The sequence below is a fragment of the Artibeus jamaicensis genome, unplaced genomic scaffold, assembly GCF_021234435.1.
Source record: "Artibeus jamaicensis isolate MK-2021 breed Jamaican fruit bat unplaced genomic scaffold, CSHL_Jam_final contig_473, whole genome shotgun sequence".
Taxonomy (NCBI): domain Eukaryota; kingdom Metazoa; phylum Chordata; class Mammalia; order Chiroptera; family Phyllostomidae; genus Artibeus; species Artibeus jamaicensis.
In genome coordinates, this window is record NW_026521851.1 from 2,236,535 (window position 1) to 2,260,740 (window position 24,206).

At 48.3% G+C, this 24,206-nt stretch overlaps 1 protein-coding gene across 1 annotated transcript in view; it reads left to right on the forward strand.

Moving 5' to 3' along the window:
* Nucleotides 1-23,752, forward strand: part of ACTN2 (actinin alpha 2) — a 65,219-nt gene extending 41,467 nt beyond the window's left edge. Inside the window, exons 10-21 of the mRNA XM_053667896.1 lie at nt 386-616; nt 2,716-2,863; nt 4,236-4,386; nt 7,070-7,178; nt 10,207-10,347; nt 11,887-12,069; nt 15,612-15,746; nt 16,541-16,720; nt 17,274-17,420; nt 19,892-19,957; nt 20,993-21,151; nt 22,310-23,752. Of these exons, the coding sequence (XP_053523871.1) occupies nt 386-616; nt 2,716-2,863; nt 4,236-4,386; nt 7,070-7,178; nt 10,207-10,347; nt 11,887-12,069; nt 15,612-15,746; nt 16,541-16,720; nt 17,274-17,420; nt 19,892-19,957; nt 20,993-21,151; nt 22,310-22,468 (1,809 nt within the window). The 3' untranslated portion in view covers nt 22,469-23,752. The remainder of the gene's footprint in view (nt 1-385; nt 617-2,715; nt 2,864-4,235; nt 4,387-7,069; nt 7,179-10,206; nt 10,348-11,886; nt 12,070-15,611; nt 15,747-16,540; nt 16,721-17,273; nt 17,421-19,891; nt 19,958-20,992; nt 21,152-22,309) is intronic.
* The last annotated feature ends 454 nt before the right edge of the window (nt 23,753-24,206 follow it).

Consider the following 24,206-nt stretch of genomic DNA (forward strand, 5'->3'; position numbering starts at 1 on the left):
TATTACACTACATTTCGCCTAGTCAGGTGATTTTTTTATTTTATGTATTTATTATTATTATTTTTATTTAAAAGCTCCATCCAGCCTTTGTCTGCTAATGTCTGGTCCCCGAGTTTTCTGTAAATGTCACACATTTGTACCACATGACTCGTGCTGACTCTGAGTTCTCGACTGGTGTGTGGTGTCGCTGGGCGATCGCTGGTGGCCCTGGGTGGGAGGCTGACCTGCCATCCGCGCTCAGAGGTGCCTTTCCTCTCCCTGCTGTGGGGCATCGCACTTCTGCAGTTGCAGGGACATTAAGTTAATCCATCCCTAATTGTGAGGTCTTTTTTACATGGGCACAGTTTGCGGGTGTGTTTAACAGCACTTGCGTGTTTTGGCACAGCTGTTGGAATGGATCCGCCGCACGATCCCTTGGCTGGAGAACAGGAGTCCTGAGAAGACCATGCAGGCCATGCAGAAGAAGCTGGAGGACTTCCGGGACTACCGCCGCAAGCACAAGCCCCCGAAGGTGCAGGAGAAGTGCCAGCTAGAGATCAACTTCAACACGCTGCAGACCAAGCTGCGGATCAGCAACCGGCCCGCCTTCATGCCCTCCGAGGGCAAGATGGTGTCGGTGAGTAGCCCCGGCCTCTTCCTGGGGGCTGCTGAGGGGTCTCAGCTGTGGAGCAGAGCTTGGCCCTGCAGCCACTTGGTTCTCGGTGTCTCCTCTCCACCACCACGCAGCTCTGACTGCCCTCTGCGCCGGTGCAGTGCCTCCCCACTGGGGGCCTTTAATAAACCCTGATGCACGGCCTGGTCCTCTCCCCCCTCTGTGTGCCTGGACGACTGTCCCTACCCGGTCGGTCTGCCAGCACCTAGGCCCGGCTTCTGTTCCCCACTGTCACCTCCCCTGTTCCACCTTCCCCCTGTACTGGATCCCTCGCATTGGCACACAGAGACCTGTAGAACCCACCAATCGAAAAGTAAGGCCTCTGTGACCCCATGCCTCCATGGAGCGTCCTATTGCTCAGCTGCCCGTCACAGTGGAACATCGAGGGAGTGTCCTTAAGAGACTGGTTTTCAGCCCTCCACCAGCATCCCCCCCACTCTTTCTCCTCTTCATGCTGAAGTCCCCTGCTCTGTCCCCTCCCCTGAGACTGTGCTCACCCATCTCAACAGCATCCCTGTTGACAATCCGATCAATAGTCACTTTACTTCCTGTTCTCTGTAGCTGTGAGCCTGTTTACCGTCGCTCCTTCCTGAAACTCCTTCTATCCTTGAACTTCCTGTTTTCTTCCTCACCAACGGGTCCTTCTGTCGCTGCTCCAAGCTTGGCCTCTGACCGGCCTGTGCACAGAGGTTCCTGGGTTCTGCTGGCCGTCTCCTCTGTCCTCAGGCCACTAGGTGATCCTGCCCAGGCATGTGGCTCTGATCGCCGCCCAGACGCCTGTGCACCCAGATTCTAGTCTCCAGCTCCGAATGCTCCTGAGTTCTAGGTTCATGGATCTGCTTGGATGTCTCAGGAGCACCTCACGCAGCCCAGAATGCCCTGCAGTGCTCTCTTTGTTCGTGCACATAGGCACCTCCCAGAAACTGAAGCCCCAGACCCTGGTGTCACTGCTGACCCTCCGCCCCCGTTCTGTCATTGTCTTGCATCCAGTCCCGCACCTCGTCTCAGTGGCTCCACTTCCAGATCGCATCTTAAACCTGTCCCCTTCTCTGCACTCACTGTCACCCCCTGGCCAGGCCACCAGCTTCTCTCCTTGGACCCCACACTAACTCTCTCACAGCCTCTTCTTTTTCTTTTGCCCCTAAAATTCATGCTGTTCGCAGCAGCCACCACCATCTTCCTGAAATGTAAGTCGGAGTGTGTCTCGTTCCTTCTAAAATCCCTCCAGTGGCTTAACAAAATATTTAGAATAAGGTGCTGACGCATCTCCTGGCCTCCAGGTTCCCACGTGCTCGCCCCCCCCCCCCCCCCCCCGGCCGCTCTGCCTCTCGCTCACCACAGGAGCACGTCCCCCAGGCCTTCGGTTTGCTCCTGGAGCCCGGAACGCACACTCCCCACTTCTGCACAAAACTGGCTTTCTGCCATGAGGTCTCTGCTCAGATGCCACCTCCCCAAATGGGGGGGCTCTTCTCTAAGTGACCCGCCCAAAGGACCGTCCCCCAGGGGTCTCGGCGTCTCCAATCCTGCATAGTTTTTCCATCACAGCATGTCACTGTCTGACACGGATGGGCTTAGTCATTGACTGTCTTTCTCCACAGCCGATGTGCAGGCTGCACAGGACAGGGACTTGCTGGGTGTCGCTCCGCTTACATGGAGTCTCTGGCTCATGCCCACCCCGCATGTGGGTGATGTCTAGGAGACGGTTGCCGGCCACCGGCTGGCCGAGCCCTGTCACTGAGTCAAAGTGCTTGTGAACTGAGTCACTTTCTAAGTGGTTGTGAGAAGGAGTCCTTGTCTTCTGGCCAGAAAAGTAAAGCCCTGTTAGCCTCTGTCCACATCTGGAGAGTCTCAGCCATTTGTTCACTTGTGAGGACAACTATGCCAGTTTTCAAAGGCCCCAGCGATAAGTAGACATTTAGAAGGGGGTACATTTGACTGGTTATGGGGGAAGGCGAGGAAAAGGCAAGCAAACAGGATGACAGTGTCCCCCATGCCGTGGAGGGGTTTGCAGAATGCCCGAGGGGCCGAGTGGGACACCAGGCCTGGCCTGTGCTTGCCCCCAGGACATCGCCGGGGCCTGGCAGAGGCTGGAGCAGGCGGAGAAGGGCTACGAGGAGTGGCTGCTGAACGAGATCCGGAGGCTGGAGCGCGTGGAGCACCTGGCCGAGAAGTTCCGGCAGAAGGCGTCCACGCACGAGACCTGGGCTTATGGTGAGCGACCTGGCTCGGGGTGCGGACAGAGCCACCGGCACAGTTACTCACCCTGTCCTGATGTTGGGGACCCTGCAGACGGGGGTCCTCGCCTGTCTCCACTCTGCTCTCTTGTACTAAACCTCTTCTTTTCTAATCAAGCAGATAATGTACCTGTCGAAATGCCTTCTTCCCACACTTGCCTACACAGGGCCTGGCCTCCTTCTGTACCTCCGACTTTCTTTACTTGGTTCTCCAAGTATCTGTTCATTCCCCAACTGGGGGTCAGACAGGCTGACTTCCGCTGACAGGGTGTTTATTAAATGCCACAAAGCAGCATAATTTCCTACTTAGAAAGTTGCTTGGAAAGGAAGAAGGCAGGTAGCACTGTCTGCTCTCAGTGTCCTCATGTCCCTCAGACCTGCCTCCCTCCCTCAGCTCTGCTCGGTCCTGTTCCCGCAGCCTCCAACTGTGGTCCTGCCGTCGCCTGCAGGCTGCTGTTTGCTGCGCTAGATCCTTGTCCTGTCAGAGCATGGGGGGTGCCCTCATCCTGGGTCGTGGGCACCTGCTCAGGGCGTGGCTGATGGGATTGCCCCCGGGAGACTTCCAGGCCCCAACCTGGAGCCCCAGCCTTGTCACCTGTTAGCTCTGTGCCTCCGAGGAGAGTCCTCACCTCTCAGTGCCTCGGGGTCCTCTTCACAGCGGGAGTGACAGAGACCACCTCCCACCCCCCACACACCTGCACACACAGAGTTTGGAGGAAGATGTCATGAGTTCGTATTCATAAAGCATTGAAATCAGTCCCTGGCACACAGTGCTGGGCTGTCACTATTAAATATGCGGTCGTTCGCTTTCTGTTTGTAGCTCTAAAGAATTAAATTCTTAAAGGTCACAACTAGGGAAAGAATGTGTGTCCAGCCATTGCTTGATTTAAGAAATACTTGGGAAACAGGTAGACATTCAGAGAGGCACTGTCTGATTTATTAGGAAAAAAACTACAGACTACATTTACCACAGAAAGTAAAGCTGTCAAACAAAAAGAATTAGAGTAGGCAGACAGAGTTCAAGTGCTTTGCCTGACGAGTCCAGGTGACTGTGAGCTAATAATTACTAAGTTAACGGAGGGGCGCACTGGAGAGTCACATCCTTATTACCAGGATCACGAACAAGGCAGGTGTGTCATCAAGATGCAGCCTGCCAGCTTCCCCTGTATTTGGAGACCTGGGCATACATTGTCCACAGAGGGACGCCTGAACCCGGGTGCGATGCTGCTGCCCGTGTCCAGCCTGGCTGCCTGGCCCCTTCTCCAGGTTAACAATCCCTGAGAACTGCAGGCACAGAGAGGCTGCTGTGTGACTTCAGAGTGTTCTCCCTCTCGTGACAAACTTTGCAGGCAAAGAACAGATCCTGCTGCAGAAGGACTACGAGTCGGCGTCGCTGACCGAGGTGCGGGCCCTGCTGAGGAAGCACGAGGCCTTTGAGAGCGACCTGGCCGCGCACCAGGACCGCGTGGAGCAGATCGCGGCCATCGCTCAGGAGCTCAAGTACGTGCAGCCGCAGACACCTGCAGGGGTGGGGCCGCGGAAGGCTCCCGGGCCTGGCCTTCCTTTTCTGTGCGGAATGTGGGGAGAGTGAAGCTGGAGGAGTTGGGGATAGGATTTGCCCTGTTTTTCTGAAGGACGAACTGTTTTGGCTCTGGGTCTTTGGTGCTGGGGGACCCCCGTGTGCCTCGTCCTGCAGCGCGCAGTCCCCACCTGGGACTGCAGGCATCTACCTGCAGGAACATGTGACGCAGCAGGGGTCCCAGAGCGCAGCCCACCAGGGGGCCCACCAGGCCCAGGTGCAGGCGGCGACCACACTCCCGTCCAGAAACGGAAACAAACAGAGATAGTGCCTTAGCTCTGCAGGAGGAGACAGGGCGGCCCCACTTCACCATCCGTCAGTGCCGCTCGGTGCGGGGTGCAGCCTGTGACCGAGGCCGCCCTCCGGGAGAGGCTGCCCGCTGGTCTTTCCAAGTGTCCCTAAAGACCCCTTGTCCCCTTTTGATAAACGCAACATTTCATCTCTACTCCTTTCCCCTCGTCATAATCACTGACAGGTTTGCAAATTTTTAAAGCTTGTCACATAATGATAACATAAATGTTTATTTCATGTTATATTTTAAAATTCCCATGCTCCTTCCCTCTTAATTAACAGATTTGTCCTATTTCAAGAGTTTTTTTTTTAGCTTCAACAGCCTCTTAGCAGCGTGCTGCTCACCACATCTGTTTGCATGCACTGCAGTCTCTCTTCTGTTGACACTCTCAAATGAAATGGGCGAAAGAGACCCAAGCCATTCAATGCTCTGCAGTAGCTCTCAGGAGTCCTTTGAAATGCTCTTAAGTGTTGCCCATAAAAGTTAAGTAGTAATTTTTAATTATTCCCATGATTCCAGGTATAGCCAATGCCTATCTCTTCACGCAGGCAAGAGAAGAACCGTGTACAGAATTTAAATCTGGGCTCTTCTTCATGTTATTAATGACCCTGTCCCTTTTAACTTCCCTGAAATAAGAACTCAAACTGTGGGTGCCGTTCTCAGAGTGTATGTAAAATAGTGTGCCCCACGGTGCAGGCCCTGACTCCTCGAGAGACGTATGTCTGGCACTAGCACGTATGAGTTAAGAGAAGAGGGTGGAATGTTCACCCTAAACATAACCCTGAGCCCCGAGCACTGGCGCCTCCATTACTCAACAGTACGATTCCTGGGTTTTGTCTTGAAGTCTTTCTTCTCTTTAATGACAACATTTTGAAGAGCTGCAGTCTTTCCACTTCACAGTCAAGGCTGTGCAAAGTGCTGGTGTGTTTGGTTATTTAGTTATAAAAATAAGCCCGAGAATCGTAGTTCCTCTCAGTCTGAGAGGAACCCAACGAACTCTAATTCAGTGACGGGGAGCTTCTCCGCCACTGGAAGAACTCCAGGGTCACAGCCATTTTCATGTCCTTTACCCAGTGACAGAAACAGTGACATTCAGTGAGGACAAGTTAATGTTATTTAAGAGGGGAAAAAACAAGTAATGAACAGCCACTGTCCGAATTTAAGATCTTATTAAAAACAAAGTTTGTTAAGAACTAAATGTAAGTGTCAGGACTGGGTGTGGCAGGAGAAGGTGCCCCTGGCGGGGCTGCTTGGGAGGCGTCTCCCGAAGACGCCTTTAAACCTCTGCGAGTCTCACTTTGATCTTAACTGGAGGGTGTTTAAATTCTCTACAGCATTTAGTCTTTTTTTAAAAAATATTTTATTTATTTATCTTTAGAGGGGAAGGGAAAGAGGGAGAGAAACATCAATGTATGCCTTTCGTGCGTCCCCTGCTGGGAACTGGCCTGCAGGGAACTGGTTTGCAACCCAGGCATGTGCCCTGACTGGGAATCGAACCGCCATTGTCTGGTTCGCAGGCGCGCGCTCAATCTATTGAGCTACACCAGCCAGGGCAGCATTTAGTCTTTTTTTATCCCTGGAGATACCCGGTTGACCTTCCAGTTGAAAATTTGTTTGGTAGTGGCTTCACATTACTTCACATCACAAAGCTCCCGTTAGGGTGTCTGGATGGGCTGGTGAGGACGAGGAATCACTCGGTGAGAAGTCTTGTTCTCGCTGCCACACGGTGGCCCAAGACAAGTCGGAACCTCCTTGTCCACAAGAGGAAGGGCTCTGTCCTGCCAGACGTCAGACGTCCCTCCAGTGCCAGAGTCCCACTGCCCCTTCAGGACAGGATGCTCATCTCGCTGTGACAGGTGAGGCCCAGTGCCCTTGAGAGGCACCAAGGACACATGGGTGCAAGCTGACGCCTACGCCCCTTGACGCATTTGGACGTTCCAGTTGCTGTGGCGTCAGCACGGCCCGCGGGGCTGTCCTCAGGTCAGACAGTGGGCTTCGCTTACCGGTACACTGCCACTGAAAATAACTCTCTCTGGGGGTCCGGCCAAGAAATCAGAGGGAGAATAATCAGCCTGAGGCATCGAAAAGGCAGCCTTTATCTCTGTTTACAAACCTTTTGACCAGCAAAGTTTTGCTAATTTTTCTCAGAATAGTGATCATGTTTGCAGTGGTGATGGTTAACGAAACGCTGAAGTTCCTGCCAATTCTCTCAGAGCCTTTGAAAAATATAGATCTGATCTGTTTATTTGGACCCGTGTTCATTTTTCCTGATGTCCTCTGCAAAAGCCAACCTGTATTTTCACTTCTGACAGCGAGCTGGACTATCATGACGCCGTGAACGTCAATGACCGTTGCCAGAAGATCTGCGACCAGTGGGACAGACTGGGCACGCTGACACAGAAGAGGAGAGAGGCCCTGGAGGTGAGGCCTCGGAGCCACCGATCATGTGCAGCCTTTTTTTTTAAGTATTGATTTGAGAGAGAGAGAAACATCAACTTGTTGTTCTACTTGTTCATGCCTTCACTGGTTGGTTCTTGTATGTGCCCTGACTGGGGATCAAACCCACAACCTTGGAGTATTGGGAAGATACTATAACCAACTCAGCTACCTGGCCAAAATAACATGAAACCTATTAATAGAGGCTTTTTTTTTGAGAGAGAGAGAGAGAGAGAGAAAGGGAAAGAGAAAGAGAGAGAGAAAAATCAATGTATGGTTGCCTCTCGAGGCAGCCCCTCCTGGGGACCTGGCCTGCAACCCAGGCATGTGCCCTGACTGGGAATTGAACCAGTGACCCCTTGGTTAACAGGTCCACACTCAACCCACTAAGCCACACAAGCCAGGGCAAATAGAGGCCTTTTAACTAAGTCCCTGTTGTTTATTTATTGTTTTTCTGTGGCATTACATGTATAAAACAAAGCAGATTATCCAGTGAAAGGAGCCTCTAAAAAGGGTATGAAAAGTAGGAAAAGGAAGCAAATGGGAAGTTGGAAACTTTGTACTATGATTTATCCATACAGCAGTGCACTGTACTTTTGAATTAAAAAGTCCAGAGGTCACGAGATACGGTTGGTATAACCCATTTTGTATCCAGTAGTGATTACAGTGATTTCCAAAAGTCCTGATATAAGAGTAAATTGAGCTGTGGCAGAGTCAAGGTCAGGCAGGACTCAACTCAATATGTGCAAAGGGAAACAGCAACAAATGTTGATGTGAGAAAAGTAATAGGAAAAGAGTCCGGATGAATTGGCTTTACTCAGGTTTAGCACGTGGATCAACAGCAGGAGGTAGCTGGCGTTTAACTGCTGCAGTGCCCCCTTATTCTCAGGGGAAAGACCGAGACCCCCAGGGGAAGCATGAGACCACGGACCGTTCTGCACCCTATATATCTGTTTTTTTCCTATCGATACATACCGATGATAAAGCTTAATTTATACATTAGGCCCAGCAACAGAGTAACAACAACAATAATAATAGAACAATTTAAAAATATACTATAATGAAAGTTATGTGGATGTGGTCTCTCTCAAAATACCTTATGATCCCGTCCTCACCATCTCGTGCTAGCGTGAGATGACACTGCACCTGTGTGATGAGGTGAGGGGCACCGAGTGATGCAGGTCAGGCTGTGGCCGACCACTGGAAATCCCTCCGGAGGAGGGTCATCTGCTTCTGTTGATCCTGGATCATCGAACCGTGTGGATGCTGGTGGTTGGGTGTCGGGGCAGAGGGTGTCCATGGTTGGGGAAACGCAGTGTTTTCAGCTTGACCGTGGGTAGCTGAAACTGTGGAAAGTGCAACTGCAGATAAGGGGGGGATGACTGTATCTACTTACCTTTCACCATGAAGACTCGGATGACGTGAAGGCAAGAAGCAGTCATCGGTTTACTGAGACCTTTCACCCTGACTCCGGGAAATTTTAAAATACATGATACCAGATGCAATCCTAGATGCCAAGTGGCTGTTACATGTCCACCTAGAGAAAGAAGTATTGAGAGAGGAAGGACCAGGTGTGTAACAGACATAGCTCATATATTTTAGAACAGGAGGAAAGGAATGCGATTATGGAAGACATGTAGATACCGGGTGCTTTCCCTGTTGTCTGCTCGCCATCCTCTCCGCCACACGACACAAGTGGTGCCGTGCACTGGCCGGAAGCCTTGTGCTTTCATTTGCCCGAAAGGCAACCAGGGAGTCTCTGTTAAATGCTGAATGAGGAGAACATAATGCTGTAGTTCTTCCTGCCTCCACGAGGTGAGTGGCTCTTGAGGAAGGCATCTTCTCTGCATAGTGTTGATGAGAATGAGGAAGCCGCCCCGACTTTTCTGTTACCCAGCATGGCTGGGGAGTCACCTCCTCTAACTTAAAAACCGGGTTACCGTGTGCCCTCTGTGGCTTCTCAGTTTTCAGAGAGGTGGCTTGTGGGGGCTCTGCTGCAGACAGGGAGGGAGACCTGAGTCAGGAGGCCTCCCTTCCCCACCTTGGTTCTCATCTCGCCGCATGAGGTGAATTCAAGAGAGAGACAAACATGTAGAGTGGAAATGAGATAGCAAGTTCCTCTAGGAAACACACATGAGCACAAAGCTGCAAGCAGGCACTCAGCTAGTCTGAGTGCCCCAAGCGTGGAGGAAAGGAAGTTGTTAGTAAGGTAGTGCATTTGTTGTATATACTTGGGCCGAGGCTACAAGTGAGTGGTTAGCTAATGTAAAGTACCCCGACTGTTGGGGTTCAGGAGTTATGTACCTCAGCTGGCTTCTAGGTACAGCTACAAAGCCTTGGGAATAATGTACAGCTACAAAGGCTTTTTGTCTCAGTTAGTAAAGGCTCTTTGTCATAGTGAAATTGTTACAGAAGCTCCCTTTCCTAGAATAGAATCTCAAGGACTACCCACCCGCTCCCTGTGTGATTCTTGATTGTGATGTTCAGGACACCCAGCAATCTTAATCATATTGTTACAGAAGCCCTTTTTCTCAGTGCCATCTCAAGAACTCTCCCCTCTCTTGTGCTCTTTTGCTTGTCATGCCCACGACACCGGACAGTCTCATTGAACCGAGCTCAGGACTGCTGAGCCAATTGTTGAGACATGATTTCCTTTTGCTTCCAGCCTCCCATGTTAAGTTCTTGGTTAGACAGGAATGGCAAGGGCCCTGGCTTTATTTTCACTCTGGCCATTCATTCCCAGCTGCTACCTAACAGATCCCTGTGAGTACTTTCAAAACCAGGCTACTTCAGAGGTTATCAGATTCTTCTTTGATTGAGAAGACCCTTCAGACACCTGCAGGGCACAGCCTGTGGGAACAGCGGCTGGTCTTGTATATAAACACAGTAATGATGAGAGCACTGTGAGTGACCACACATCAGGTGATGGTGTATTGTTCTAGAACTCATGTACATCTTCAGATCATTTTTATTGTTTCATCTCTGACAACACTTGCTTCTGTTTAATCTTCAGAGAACTGAGAAATTGCTAGAAACCATCGACCAGCTCCACCTGGAGTTTGCCAAGAGAGCTGCTCCTTTCAACAACTGGATGGAAGGCGCCATGGAGGACCTGCAGGACATGTTCATCGTGCACAGCATCGAGGAGATCCAGGTGCGCCCGGTCCTTGCCATCCGACCCTCATCACTTTGTTTCCTTTTTCTGCTGAGAGAAATGTGATTAGAAAGCCCATGTTACCCTTTGAGCTTTAGCTTTAGAATGTGCCCTCCACTCTCTGCTGCCAAGTTAACCGAATGAACATCAGTCAGATGGTGGTGAAAATGTGGGATCAGTGAGCAAAACAGACATGAATGCCCTTGGAATGCTCATGGAGAGTTACGAGTTTCCTGGCTACTGAGCTGACTACGATGCAGAATGGGTGCACATTGCAGTTTATTGAAGTCTACTGAGTTTTGCCAGATGACAAACTATCAGCAACCACAGATCAGCACCATCTGCCTCCCACAATACACATATTCTTTTTATTTCTGCTGGACATAAAAGTTGTAAATAAGACGGGCAAGTGGCCATGTTAAGGGGGAGAGTGACTCTCTAATAGCCAGGACCCAATATATTTAAAGACCATTGTACAGTAAATTTGATTTGTAATAGAATATAGAAATAAAGTACTTTCAAATTCTTTTTTCCATAAAATAGATAGGTCATCAAAAATAACCCAAATATAAAGGAGACACTGAAGACTGGCATTTGAACCCTCTTCTCCCTGGCAGGAGGCCTTCTAGGAGGGTTTGCTCCTGGGTGAAAGGGAAAGCAGTTACCTTATCGAACACTGCTCCTGTCTTGTGGAAGGGGCTCTGATGGTGTGTCTTGAGTGTACTCTGTCAGAGATTGGCCACCTGAACTCATTGTGTTTGGAGTGAGTGAGGCTTCTAAGGTGCCCGGGGAGCCACACTCAATGCCAGAAGTAATTTCTTTGTTCAGTGCAAGGTGCTGGCAGCTGGGCTGCGGCAGCTCCTGGAATGAACATTACTTTGTGCTAGAAGGTCGTCCACGTGCTGTCCTCGTGCCAGCCGAACTGAGGGGCTGCTGTCTCACAGTTCAGGGCCACGTGGTCCATTTGGTAGGTGGTGGTTTTATGAAGCCTGAAGGGAACGACTTGGTTTCTGCAGCTTTTTTTTTTTTTTGAGGAGTAAGGGAGATACTTCCTAGTGGTCTCTAGGTATAAAGGCAGCAAACACTGGGTTATTTTGTTGGACTTTAAAGGTAAAACTGTCATTAGAAAGAGCAGCAAAGTTAAGTTCTATTCCTCAGTGGAGAGTAAGGCCTAAATACTAGCTGAGGATGGAAAATAATGAAAGCAAATAAGATTAAAAAAAAGAAAACATACAAGACATAAAACTGTACTTGAAAAACAATTAAATAAAAAAAGATAAATAAAAATTAAAAAAAACATTGTTTTTTGAAGACTTTGTATTTATAGCCATCAATTAAATAGTCATCCTGATACCTTTTGTTCCATGTCAAGGAACTTGACCTTTGTGCACAAAATAGCTTTTGCAAAACATCCAGAACTTGTTTTCCCCCAGAGGTCTGTGCAGTTACAGAGACTTTTACACACGTGCAGACGAGAGCGTGGAAGACCGTGAGGTTCATGTAAGTGAGAGCGGTTTCCCCTCTTGTGTCTCTGGTTAGAGCTTGATCACCGCCCATGAGCAGTTCAAGGCCACACTGCCGGAGGCAGACGGTGAGCGGCAATCCATCATGGCCATCCAGAACGAGGTGGAGAAGGTGATCCAGAGCTACAGCATCAGGGTCAGCTCCAGCAACCCCTACAGCACCGTCACCATGGACGAGCTCCGGAACAAGTGGGAGAAGGTGGGTGGCAGGGGCTGGGCGTGGGGCCGGGCCCTTTGTGAAGAAGCCAAGGCTGAGGGCAGTCCTAAAAACCCAGGAGGTTAGAGTGACTGCTTGATTTTGCTGCATTTACCCCAAATTTCACAGACAAAATATGTTCCATTCTTATATTCCATTCAGCAACTTCTGTGGTTTGTCAGGAAAGCAGAGATGATTTTTCTTCCAGAAGGTCTTATAAATGTTAGCAAAATCTGTAAAGGTTATGATACTGGTACCATAAGGGAAACCATCTTTAAATCCCCAGCTGAAGATTTGGTGGCATCATCTTGCCTATAGTGTTTCATTAAAGAATTTTTAGAATATGGGATAAACATGTCCCAAATGTGTGTGAATTTTCAATTCAGAAGAATTGCTTAGAAAACTCTATCTGGGAAACTAAAGTACTCTTCCTAACTTGCTGCCTTTTAAATTGGGGGGAACTGCCCTTAAATTCAATAACAGCCCTGGCTGGTGTGCCTCAGTTGGTTGGAGCATTGTCCCATAACCGAAAGGTTGCGGGTTTGATTCCCAGTCAGGGTACATACCTAGGGTGCAGGTTCAACCCCCAGTCTGGGCTCGGGTGCACGTGACCCCTGGGTCCAGATGTATATGGTAGTCAGTCCAGGCACCAGTCCTTCGGGTCTGGTCACAGGAGGACACCAGTGGACTCTTCTTTCTCACATTAATGTTTCAATCTGTCCCTCTGTCTCTAAGAGCAATGAAAAAAAAATGTCCTTAGATGAGGATTAAAAGAAAAAATTCAATGATCATGAAAATATGCTCATTTGAACCTGTTGTCTCCTTCTGAAGAAACATTCATTGTCCTGGTTAAGATTACAGCACAGCCATCTGTGGGCTCACACAGTTGTTAGGGGGTGAGTCCCATGGCTGTGAGGTGCTTGCTGTGAACACACACACACAGTAGTTGTGTAGTTACAAACAATGCAAAAGGGAAAACCAGGCGTGGGAGGAGGACAGTAGGGAGTCACTGCTCCCTGGGGCGTTACACTCAGCCCCGTCTTCTGTCAGCCAAGAAGAAAGGGAACGTGTTCAGCTGATTCCTCGAGAAAAGGGAAATATCATTTCTTCTAGGGAGACGAACTCTTCGGCATTCACTAAGTTATAAAGCACATTGGCCACAAGGACTTCTGTGAAAGGGAGGTTGAATGCTGTTTGCAGCAGCAGCTTTGCAGAAGACACCAAACAGACTTCTCAAGCAGCTCTTTTGTCTGTTGGTTCAGAGAGAGTGGAGGATGGCATTAAAGTGCGCATCTCGGCCGTGCGTGGATGGACATGCAGGGGCAGGCGGGCACAGTGCCTTCCTGGCGCCAACATCCCACAGGACTGAGCCAGGGTCCTTGGCTTGGTCTGTCTTGGACCCTTTCACAGTCTGGGGAAGCCTGTGGATGCTTCCTGATAATACTATTTGTAAATTCAAATAAATACTTAAAGGTTGCAACAGAAAGAAATTACATTAAACTACAGTCATTAAAATATGTTTTAAAGTTGGGATGTAGTAACGTATCTGCTTCTTACTAACACGGTAAAGCCAAGGTCTAAGGGCAGGTCTGAGGGTGCTGAAGCCGCGCTGTTTCGAGAGGCAGGCGATCACCAATGTTATATGAGAACGTCTGTGATCTCTATTGCGGTAAAGTCACAGTATTGCTAAATGCTGCCCACATTCATAATCCAAGGAAGTACTAACTTTCAATTAGAGAGTGAAAATGAAGATGCCAGTTTTCCCTCATTCAAGTTCATAAGTCCTGTGTTGTACTCTGGACCTGGGCCAATGGGGTGAGAGCTGCAGCTGAGAGGAATTTCAGAGTCCCCAATGCAGACATACTCAGCTGCCGCGGACCAGCCGCAGCAGGGTCCAGGGATTCCCTAAGGTGGGTAAGGCGTTGGTGATGGGTAACAGACAGCACGCCTCAAAGGACAGTGAAGCTGTGTTCCGTTTATTGCAAGTATAAGCAGGTTTTTATATTTTCATTTTAGGTAGTGATTAACATTTGCAGTATAGCATGATCAGTTAAGCAGAAAAAATCAATACAAAGATAACCAGGAAAAATACGAAAGTTCCCATAGATTCAGTTATAATAAACAAAGATTATTTTGACCAGGAGAGCCATTAATCAGACAATTAGAAGTAGCTGTTTGTACAGAATTTGAATATCTTATTGTATATTAAAGTTTCTCAGAATTTGTCACAGGGCAGAAGGATACACTAGATTGAGTAGAGGTAATAGGAGATTTATTATAAGGCCTTTGTGATGTCTAACTTAGCTATCTATCCTTTTCTGTCTAAAATGTTTCTCTGTGTGCTATAAACTCTGACTCTTTAGTAACTGTTTCTATGTGTTTAGTTTGTAATAACTAGCCAGCTTTTCTTATTTCTTTGCCTGTCTAATTGATATATATTCTTATTCAAGGTAAAGGAGGGGCTATTACTCCAACAACTTTTAGACATACAGGGACTTTGTTTTCTGGTCAATACATTATTTTATACTACTTCATTGGAATTATGCTAATCAATGAACCTGAAATACAAGTGTCTAACAATCCCACCACCTTTTGATCACCCAAACAAACATGTAAGGAGAGATAGACAGGAAATCCAGCCACAGTTGCCTCTGCCTTGCAGATGCATCTCAACCGTCCCGACCGTATCCCTGGGCTGTGGGTAGGGGTATATATAGTTTTTACTTGTCTTCTTGGAAGACTCTTTGTATCTGTGAGTAGGGAACAGTCCTGGGAAAGTCTTCCTAATCTCTTCTTCCATTCCCTCAACTGTTGGCAGCACAACCTGTGTCTGCAACAATAACCTGGTTCTTTATTAACTGGCCTTAACTGTTGATTTAAGAGATTTAACTTATTTTTCTTAGTTCTGGTACACCATGGCGGTCCTGATCGCTTTAAGTTGCTCAAACCAGGGTAATTTATACACCTTGACATGTTTTCCCTTGTGGTTGACAATTATATCACCCTGGCTGTTGTACTCCCCTGTATAAGGGAGAGGGGAATCTGTGGAGATTTTTCCATCCTTTCAGGCAGTTCCGTGGGGAATACTAATGTTTTCCCCTGAACTGTCCCCTCCTCTTGGGTGATTTTCACAGAAATAAGTAAGTACAGTACAATGTCTATATTCAGAAGCAAGAGTAAAATAATTAAAATAAAACAGCCAATTGTTAACCCATTTTGGATGCCACGTTCTCCTCCGGGGAGACGAATTTCTTGAACTCGACTCCTCCATGCCCGGACCTTGTCAGACAACGTGGTTGGAAGAGGACGTGGCACTCAGCCTTAAGCAGGCACTGGGTGGCACTGGGTGGCAGTCAAAGCTAGAATGGACTGTCCCTTTAGTCCTAGGGTTGGGACTCCCACACTCCTTCCTCTCTTTACATCCCATACCCTTCCTCTCCCTCACCCCCTGCCATCCCCACCCTTTGGACCATTACTCCACCCTTGGGTCACCCCCATTGGACCAAAGCTGGCCCCTAATGCCTGTTGCCCTTGGGCCCTGACAGGTGAAGCAGCTCGTGCCCATCCGGGACCAGTCCCTGCAGGAGGAGCTGGCCCGCCAGCACGCCAATGAGCGCCTGCGGCGCCAGTTTGCCGCTCAGGCCAACGCCATCGGGCCCTGGATCCAGAACAAGATGGAGGTAGGTGGGAGCCCTCGGAGAGTTTTCTCGGACTTGGAAGCCAGTCCCGGAGCTGCTGCAGCTGTGGTGCCTCTCGTGCCGTGGCTCTGGTTGTGCCCAGGCTTCTGCACAGGTGCGCCTGTGGGCATCACAGGGCGTGGCACACTCATGGGGACGAGGTTGATCTTGCTGCCACCTGCTCACTTTGTCATTAAAAACGACGGCGGGGCTTTTTCTCAGTTTAACCTCTGCAGGACCGAGGCTGTCAGCCGTCCCCCAGCCCAGGAGGAGGGACACGTGAAGGGTCACAAACACTTGGCATTTTCAGAACTTTAAGTAATACAGAGTGATCTTCGAACAGCACTGCTTTCTGGTTCATTTTATCACCGTGAGCAGCCAGGAGATGTGTAGTGGCCCATTTATTCTCCCAACCTCCCTTTGGTGATAAAGTGTTACCTTTCTTCTGAGAGGAGCACATCTGAAGCCAGAAGGAATCCTCTCACCCTGAGGCTGCACCATCGCCCTGACCCACGTGGCTGATCCAGGGACCTTGTGGCTGGCAGCTGCCTCCTCTGCACCGAGCCTGGAGTGGCCCATTTGTTACCCCTCTTGCTTTGTTTTTCTTCATCCTAGTTGATTTGTTTCCCCTTTGCTAGATGGACCGGAACTAGAGCTAGTTCTGTTCTGTGGCACTTTCCGTTTTCCCACCTCATCTGAGACAGTGAGGCAGTGTTGGCTGCTGCCAGCCTAGTGTGCAGAGCAGAGTGGGCGTGCCGACTCCCACTCACCCGTGTGTCCCCTGTGCTTTGCATCAGGAGATTGCCCGGAGCTCCATCCAGATCACGGCGTCCCTGGAGGACCAGATGAATCAGCTGAAGCAGTATGAGCACAACATCATCAACTATAAGAACAACATTGACAAGCTCGAGGGAGACCACCAGCTCATCCAGGAGGCCCTGGTCTTCGACAACAGGCACACAAACTACACCATGGAGGTACAGTCACCACACACACCTGTGCCACTGTTCCTGATAGTGACCATCTCACCTGGGGTGTTTTCTCCCACACCTGTCTTGTTTGACTCTGTTAAGTTCTGCAGGTGTGGAAGGTAGGGATCTTTCCATCACCACTTGGGAAAAGGCTTGTGAACCACAGCAAGCACTACATAATGATATCATCAGCAACACCATCACAACAGGAAGTCATTGCACAGCTTCAGAGAGATGACCAGAAATTACATGTCTACCAGTTTGACCCAGTTTGGCCTCCCTGGGAGCCAGTGGGTATAACCAAGGGCCCCTCCTGCTACTTTGGAAATGGAAAGATACTTCTAGTGCCAAGGAGACTGAGCACTCTGTATTTTGTTTACAAAGTGTCGATGGTCACTGTTAGAACCCTGGCCTTGCTTCTGAGTATTTCCCACTGCAGAATCTTGCAAAATGTGGAGTAACACAGAGTAGAAAGTCTGTAGTAAGCCCTACTTATCTCCCTTTGGGCAAGACGGATGTGCTGGGAGCCCTGCTGCTGATGGTTCCTTTCTCCTGGTAGCACATTCGTGTTGGATGGGAGCTGCTGCTGACAACCATTGCCAGAACCATCAACGAGGTGGAGACGCAGATCCTGACGAGGGACGCCAAGGGCATCACCCAAGAGCAGATGAACGAGTTCAGAGCCTCCTTCAACCACTTTGACCGGGTATGTCCCCCTCGAGTTCTTTGAAAGGCAGTCCTGGAGACATTCAAATATGTCAAAGATAATACCCGTGCTATTAGTTTAAGTCTTAGTGCCCTAGGAGGGCTACAGGGACAGGGGGTGATTAACACCAAAGGGAAATAGACACCACAGTGGAGTGTGCTAAGCTCTGATGTTGCCCGGGTAACAGACATCCAGGATTGTGTGCTATTGTGTGCAGGTGATGCCCTAAATCCCTTTGTACTTGGCAGCAAAGCTGGTGAAGGTTCTATGTGAACATTTACCCTTCACAAAATGGGGCCGCTGGATTTAGGTCACTTAATACAAACCTCTGAGCTAGTTTTCCTCAGTAACTAGTTAGGTAAAGTACGTGATAGAAATATAACCCATTCTTGTGACACATAAAACTTAATTTTCTTTTTAATTAACAAAATCAACTCTTGAAATGTTTTAATGAAAATGCACCAACAAATGGTGATCATTTATAAAATGTTAAGTGGACCTTGATTTCAATATTGACTAACACCAATTATCTATAAGAAAATTCCCAGTTTGTTTATCATAAAGGCCACATTCCATTTGTCAAAGATATGAAAAAAAAAAGGCATACCATTACTTTGCTTGGGACACTGCTAATGGTTTACAAATATCAGTAACCGGTTAAGATGCTTGTGGGCAGGCCTAGCCAAAGGCAGGCCCATTAGAGATCCCAAACAGTAAGTAGACTTCTGACCCGGGGCTGAGGCCTGAATAAGGAATTATATGTGGCTGTACAGATGGAGGTTGGCCTGGTTTTGGCTTTAGTGTGGAGAGGTGCTGTGGTACTGCCCTGACTTCACTCATTGACAGTCAGGTTTCCAAGGTGGGAACTAATTGGTCCTTGTTCCTGAACAAACCCTTCTGGGCTTGTTGGACAGCTCTTGCTCATTTGGGCCATGTCACGTTAAAAATGCATCTTTATTTGAATCCAAGATAATGAGACTGTCCTTTGCAACAAAAGTCCAAGGAGGCCGATGCAGAACCTTCCAATTTGGAACATTTGTTTGAATTAAATGTTAAGCATTATGTGTCTTGGAGGGAAACAGAGTTTGATAGAAAGTCATGGGGAAGTCAGGGACACAATCCACTTCACTTCCTCTTCTCATTAAAAAAGAGAGACAGGAGTAGCAGAGGCCCAACCCTGCGGCCTGCAGGCATGTTGCTGGAGCTGTGCAGAGTAGGTGTGGTAGGTCTAAAGGAGCTGGTTTCAGAAGAATGTGCCTGGCAGAGGTGGCTGAGAGGGGCTGCAGGGACGGGGGAGGGGAGAGACAGTGAGCAGAGGGTCAGATGTGAGGGAAGAGGAACCTGAACTTCCTAGCTGAGGGATCGGAGTTCTGGGAATGAAGAGGAGAGAACAGACAGATCAGTTATCACAGAAATCTGACAATTTAATGACAGGTTGCTGAGGGAAAGGGAAAGATTAAAAATGACCTGAAAACTCAGCCTTGAGAACACAAGGAAAGGGTGCTGCTGAACTGGAGGTGCCCTGTGCAGTGGGGCATCCCGTTCTGGACTTCAGAGCTGAAACCTAATGGTCATTTCTGGCAAGAGAAGGTCCAGAGAGTAAGAAGAGAGAAAACCCAGCTCCCAGGGAATTAACCCCGCCAAAAGGAGGCAGGAGAGCCCGAGGGGGGCGGTGGAGGCAGGAGTGTCCACAGCGGGAAGCATCGCTTCGGAGACCGCTGCAGAGGGGCAGGGAGTGACTGTGGGCCGATCACAGGGGTGTGAGAAACAGCATTCACAGAAAAGGGAACCTCTGCTGTGAGCTTTGGGGACCATGAAAACATCAGAAAAGAACCTCTACTTATTCATTGGCTTGGCTAATAATAAAAATGTTTGCTTACCTTTAGTTTTGTATTTGGTGCTGGCACCTTAACTGTCCTCTCAAAACCCTCAAGGCAGTCTTCAGCGCAGTCTGTGCTCCACATCACACCCTTGGGTAGACGCCCGGGTCACTAGAACCTGGGCCACTGTGCATCCTGCCTGGCCTTTATTCTGCTGGGAGGGTCATTGTCCACTCGGCCCTGCTGTAAGCTGCTCTGTGTAGACCTTCACAGGACAGGGCTAAGGCCAATTTTGCCACACTCCATCCCACCTGAGACTGGTATAGGGTATGCTCTGTCATCAGTGGGTGGCAGTGGTCAGCTCCTGACTAGGTCCTTTTCCATGCCACTGGGTATGTCCTTCCATTGCTTTCTTGAATGCGTGGTCTTTTTTCTTTTCAGTCTGTTGTCCACCACCCTTCTCCCTTCTTAAGAATTCATTTTGTAACATCTCTGTGTTGGCTCCGGTTTTCCTGTAAGTCAGTGGTGACCTTCACAGTCTCTTGGCAATACTCCGGGTGTCTCCTGTCTCACTGGGTTTTGTCTCCTGGATCAAGTACAGTTGCTCATTTACCTCTAAGTCTCAGCTTGTCTGTTTATATTTGTTGGCAGAGGAAGAATGGCCTGATGGATCATGAGGATTTCAGAGCCTGCCTGATCTCCATGGGCTATGATTTGGTAAGGCAGAAGTGGAAATTTCACTAAGGTTGGATATTTTATTGAACTTGGATTTTTTACAGGAGGTGGCTGCTGTGAAGGACAGTAGCACATTTGGGATTGTCCGTTGTCATCGAATAGGATAATATTTTTGAAGCTTGATTGCTAGCATATAAAGTAACTTCATAGAACTAGAACATATATTTTTATTTAGTAATTGATCAGATTTTAGAGAGAGGGAGGAAAAGAAACATCAATTTGTCATTCCACTCACTGATGCATTCATTGATTGATTCTTATATATGCCCTGACTGGGGAATTGAACCTGCAACCTTGGCATATCAGGACAACGCTCTAAGCAACTGAGTTACCTGGCCAGGGCAGTCAGATATTTTTTAGTGAAGGAAGAGAACATAAGCTTTCCTGATAACTTTTAACAGCTTTATTGAGATATAATTCACACACTACACAGTTCACCCATTTAAAGTGTACCCTCAGTGGCTTATAGTATCCTGATGACTTTTAAGTGGTGTTTCCTCTAATATTTTACAAGGTCAACAGATTTTAGTAATAAGTCACTAAGAAAGTCTTACATTCCCCTGTGGGCTGCGATGGTACTGCTCGCCTCACTTCTCTGTTACCCACTAATGTGTATTTTCAACATGAGCTGCCTCTCAGACCTTGAAAGTAAAAGTCATGACAGCCATCTTCTGAACTGTCTTCTATTTAGCAGGTTGCTCTTCTCAGTCGTCTAGACAGGGCCCAACTCTCTCCCTGAATTCCTTTTCTTCTATTCAGCCCTGGAGGACAATGGGTCCCACGGCGAAAGGAAGCCTGACACTCAGGAGCTTCTGGCTTGCAGCCAGAGCAGCTGTTACACCATTGGATGGAGAACCTAGGTCATGCTGGGAATTGTTCCAAGGACTGAAGGGGGTGCAGGAATACTTACGTTCTTACACACAAAGGAAGATGCAGGCAGTAGGGAAGAGCCAGAGAATAGTTCTGTCTGTCGTTGTGAGCTCTTGAAGTAAATGTTTCTTTGCAACCTTGCTGCAGGGTGAGGCCGAATTTGCCCGCATCATGACCCTGGTGGATCCCAACGGACAGGGCACCGTCACCTTCCAGTCCTTCATTGACTTCATGACCAGAGAGACGGCCGACACCGACACAGCTGAGCAGGTCATCGCCTCCTTCCGCATCCTGGCATCCGACAAGGTCTGCACTGACAGGTTTTCCTCTGCGCCTGCACCAGCCCACTGCGTTCTTGTAATGAGCACAGGAACCGCATTGCCCGTAAAACCCGCTCAGCACCAGTGCTTGTTCCACAGCAGCCCTGAACCCAGAAAGCGGCAGGGAAACAGCAGTGGTTGGCCCAGACCAGAAAAACACAGACATTCTCCCAAAATTTGAGTTTGGGCCTCAGCGAGTTTATGGGAGGAACCAAGAGTGTGTATTTTATAGTTTTTGTGTGTGTGTTTTACTGGTTCCACCCCATTTTGCATTCTGAGTTAGTAGGTAAGACTCAGAAGAAACAACACAATTCAGACATTAGGGAACTGGGACCTTCTCTTAGGGATCGATGACCCTAACTTTGTGCCCACACAAAGTTTAGGGAGCTGTCCAGTGGTTAAAAAACTGGCAAGCTTCTCATTACATACAGTCTAAAACTAAGTAAGAGTTTAATTGCAAGTCTAGAATTTTTGTATCATTCTGCAAACAAAAAAACATCTCAGCAGCTATAAAATCAGTTTGAGGTATTTGATTCTTTTACCCAGTGTTTTGGGTGAGACGAAAAGGGAGATGGGTAATAGAACACATTAGCTGTGATAACCCCTTACACAGTCAGAGGAGGTAAAGTGTCATAAAAAGGGGAATGTTTATTTGAAAATGAATCCTTTCTCATGGGGAGGAAGTGGCAGTGAGATAGCCCACCTGGCCTAGGAGGTAATAAGCCATGGCTCATCGAAGCCCCCAAATCCCTTTTATAAATCACAGTATGACACTTGCTATTCATTTATTGTGACTCTTACCAGCCAGTTTGTTTTACCAGAATTCTCCTATTTCCTGTGGGACATGTGACTTTTTTTTAAAAAAGATTCCATTTTTGAATGCCAGTTTTTATTTTAGACAGACGTCTCCATTGCAGCCTGTTTCTCGTATTTCAGTAAGCCCAGCAGGAAAACGGCCCCCCTTTCCCATGCACAAGTCACACACGTCACACGCTGCCCGTGTGCGGGGTCCCAGTATCCATCCCTCGCCCCCTCCGCAGCGGATGGGGGTGAGGAAAGTGGGTGGGCTGTGGCTCCCAGTGCTTTCCACACCCTACGCCTGCAGGCTTCCCCGCGACTGACTGGCAAACCCCGTCTCTTGCAGCCCTACATCCTGGCGGAGGAGCTGCGGCGCGAGCTGCCCCCGGATCAGGCGCAGTACTGCCTGAGCCGCATGCCCGCCTACAAGGGCCCGGGATCGGTGCCCGGCGCGCTGGACTACGCCGCCTTCTCCTCGGCGCTGTACGGCGAGAGTGACCTGTGAGCCCGCTCCACCAGCCCGGCCCCGCCCCCGGCCCCGCCCACGCAGTGGAAACTGACGAGCCTCGTTAAGTGAAGGGAAAGGCTTACCCGCTGAGTAACGCCGGGCAATGTAACACCGGTGAAGTTCAGTTTCTACGGCTTAGGACGCAGTGTGCTTCATAAATAGGATTCTTTAGTTCTGAATTGTTAGCTACATGCAATGAAATATCAGCGTTTTTTGTTTGTTTCTTTGATAAAGCAAAGCAAATTGCTTGAGTATAGTGTAAAAATAGGAGGAGCTAGGGACAGGAAAAAAGTATAAGATGGGAAATTCCAAAATGCCCAAGATTTAAGACCAGGAAAAAATATTGGTAAATAAATGTTTGATATCTTTAAAAATACTCTTGTATCTAATATGCTTATGTGATTTTCACCAGGGACATATGTTTGGGGTATCAGTGTTTTACTTTCTTGCTTATCCAAAGATTAGCAATATTAAGTATAAATGGTAGTATCGTCTCTTTAGCTGAATTTAATATTGTGAGGTGGAACTTCCAGGGAATAGAACCAGACTATCGAAAATATCTTTAGTACTTAAAAGAGTTTAAATAGAGACTACAGTCAACTCTTCGTTGTTTAGGAGTATGCAGTCCAGTTAGTGGACTTCGATGCCTTATTCATCCTCTAAAGTAGAGACCTCAGGAAACACAGCAGTCAGTCTGATTGCCAGAGAGGAAGGTGGAATCACTAGGTAAAACGAGAATTTTAGAAGTAAGTATCAATTTCAGGTTTCTGTGCCTTTGCTTGTTAGTACAGGTTCTCAAGAAATGACTGTAGGTACGTGCTCTGTTTGGAAATAAACAGGTGTTTGTAGTAATAGGTCCTAACAGGAGATGGGTCAGAAACCAGCACCCTGATCTATATCACTCACCGGGCTGAACTTCTTTATGCCTTTGGTTTTTTACCTGGAGAAGGAGTTGTTAGGGAAGGACTTATTCTTAGCAGCAACAGAGACCTTTACATATTTTGGGCAGGTTCACTTTGTGTAGTAGGAATGACTAGATGCTTTTGCCAGCACCGGGCGCGTGGTCACTGATGGGTTTGCATGCTGATCTGATGAGTGCTGTGCCTAGCACTGTCCACACCTGAAGCCTGTTACAGGGGATGCCACACGTGCTCCTAGCGTTGTCTGATTTCTCGGATGTCCATTTGTTCCAGTGCTTGAACTGCTGTGTGCTACGAATCCCCTCTCTGTTTCTGTCTTGTCAACAGCTTATGGAGAATAAAGCAGGAATTCTGTTTCTGAGTCCTTACTGATCAGGAAATGGATTGTAAACAAACAAAAAGAGTTGCAAGCAGCAATTCAAGTGTTACTAGAAAAGCAGCAATGTGCTTGTTACTCACAGTCTGTTTTCTCAGATATTTATGGATTTCCACCAACAGCTGGAAATGTGATATTTTCCACTCATAACTGTCGGGTAACTTCATAGTTTTACTACATTGGCCCATTTAGAACCTTCAACCTTTATAAATTTCATTTAATTTGCTTCATTTTATTAAGTATTTGGTAGTTAGAAAATTCCTGAAATGCCCAAGTCCTTATGTTTAATGCCGAACACTTTGGGTGACGTTTAAGGGAAATCTGACTCCCTATTTCACTTCACACAGGTGCTATATTCCAGCCATAGACATTGTGGAAAAACTGGGAAGTCGTTCTTTCTTTGAGGCCACTGGGGGGACTTGCAGTGTTTTAGGATGGG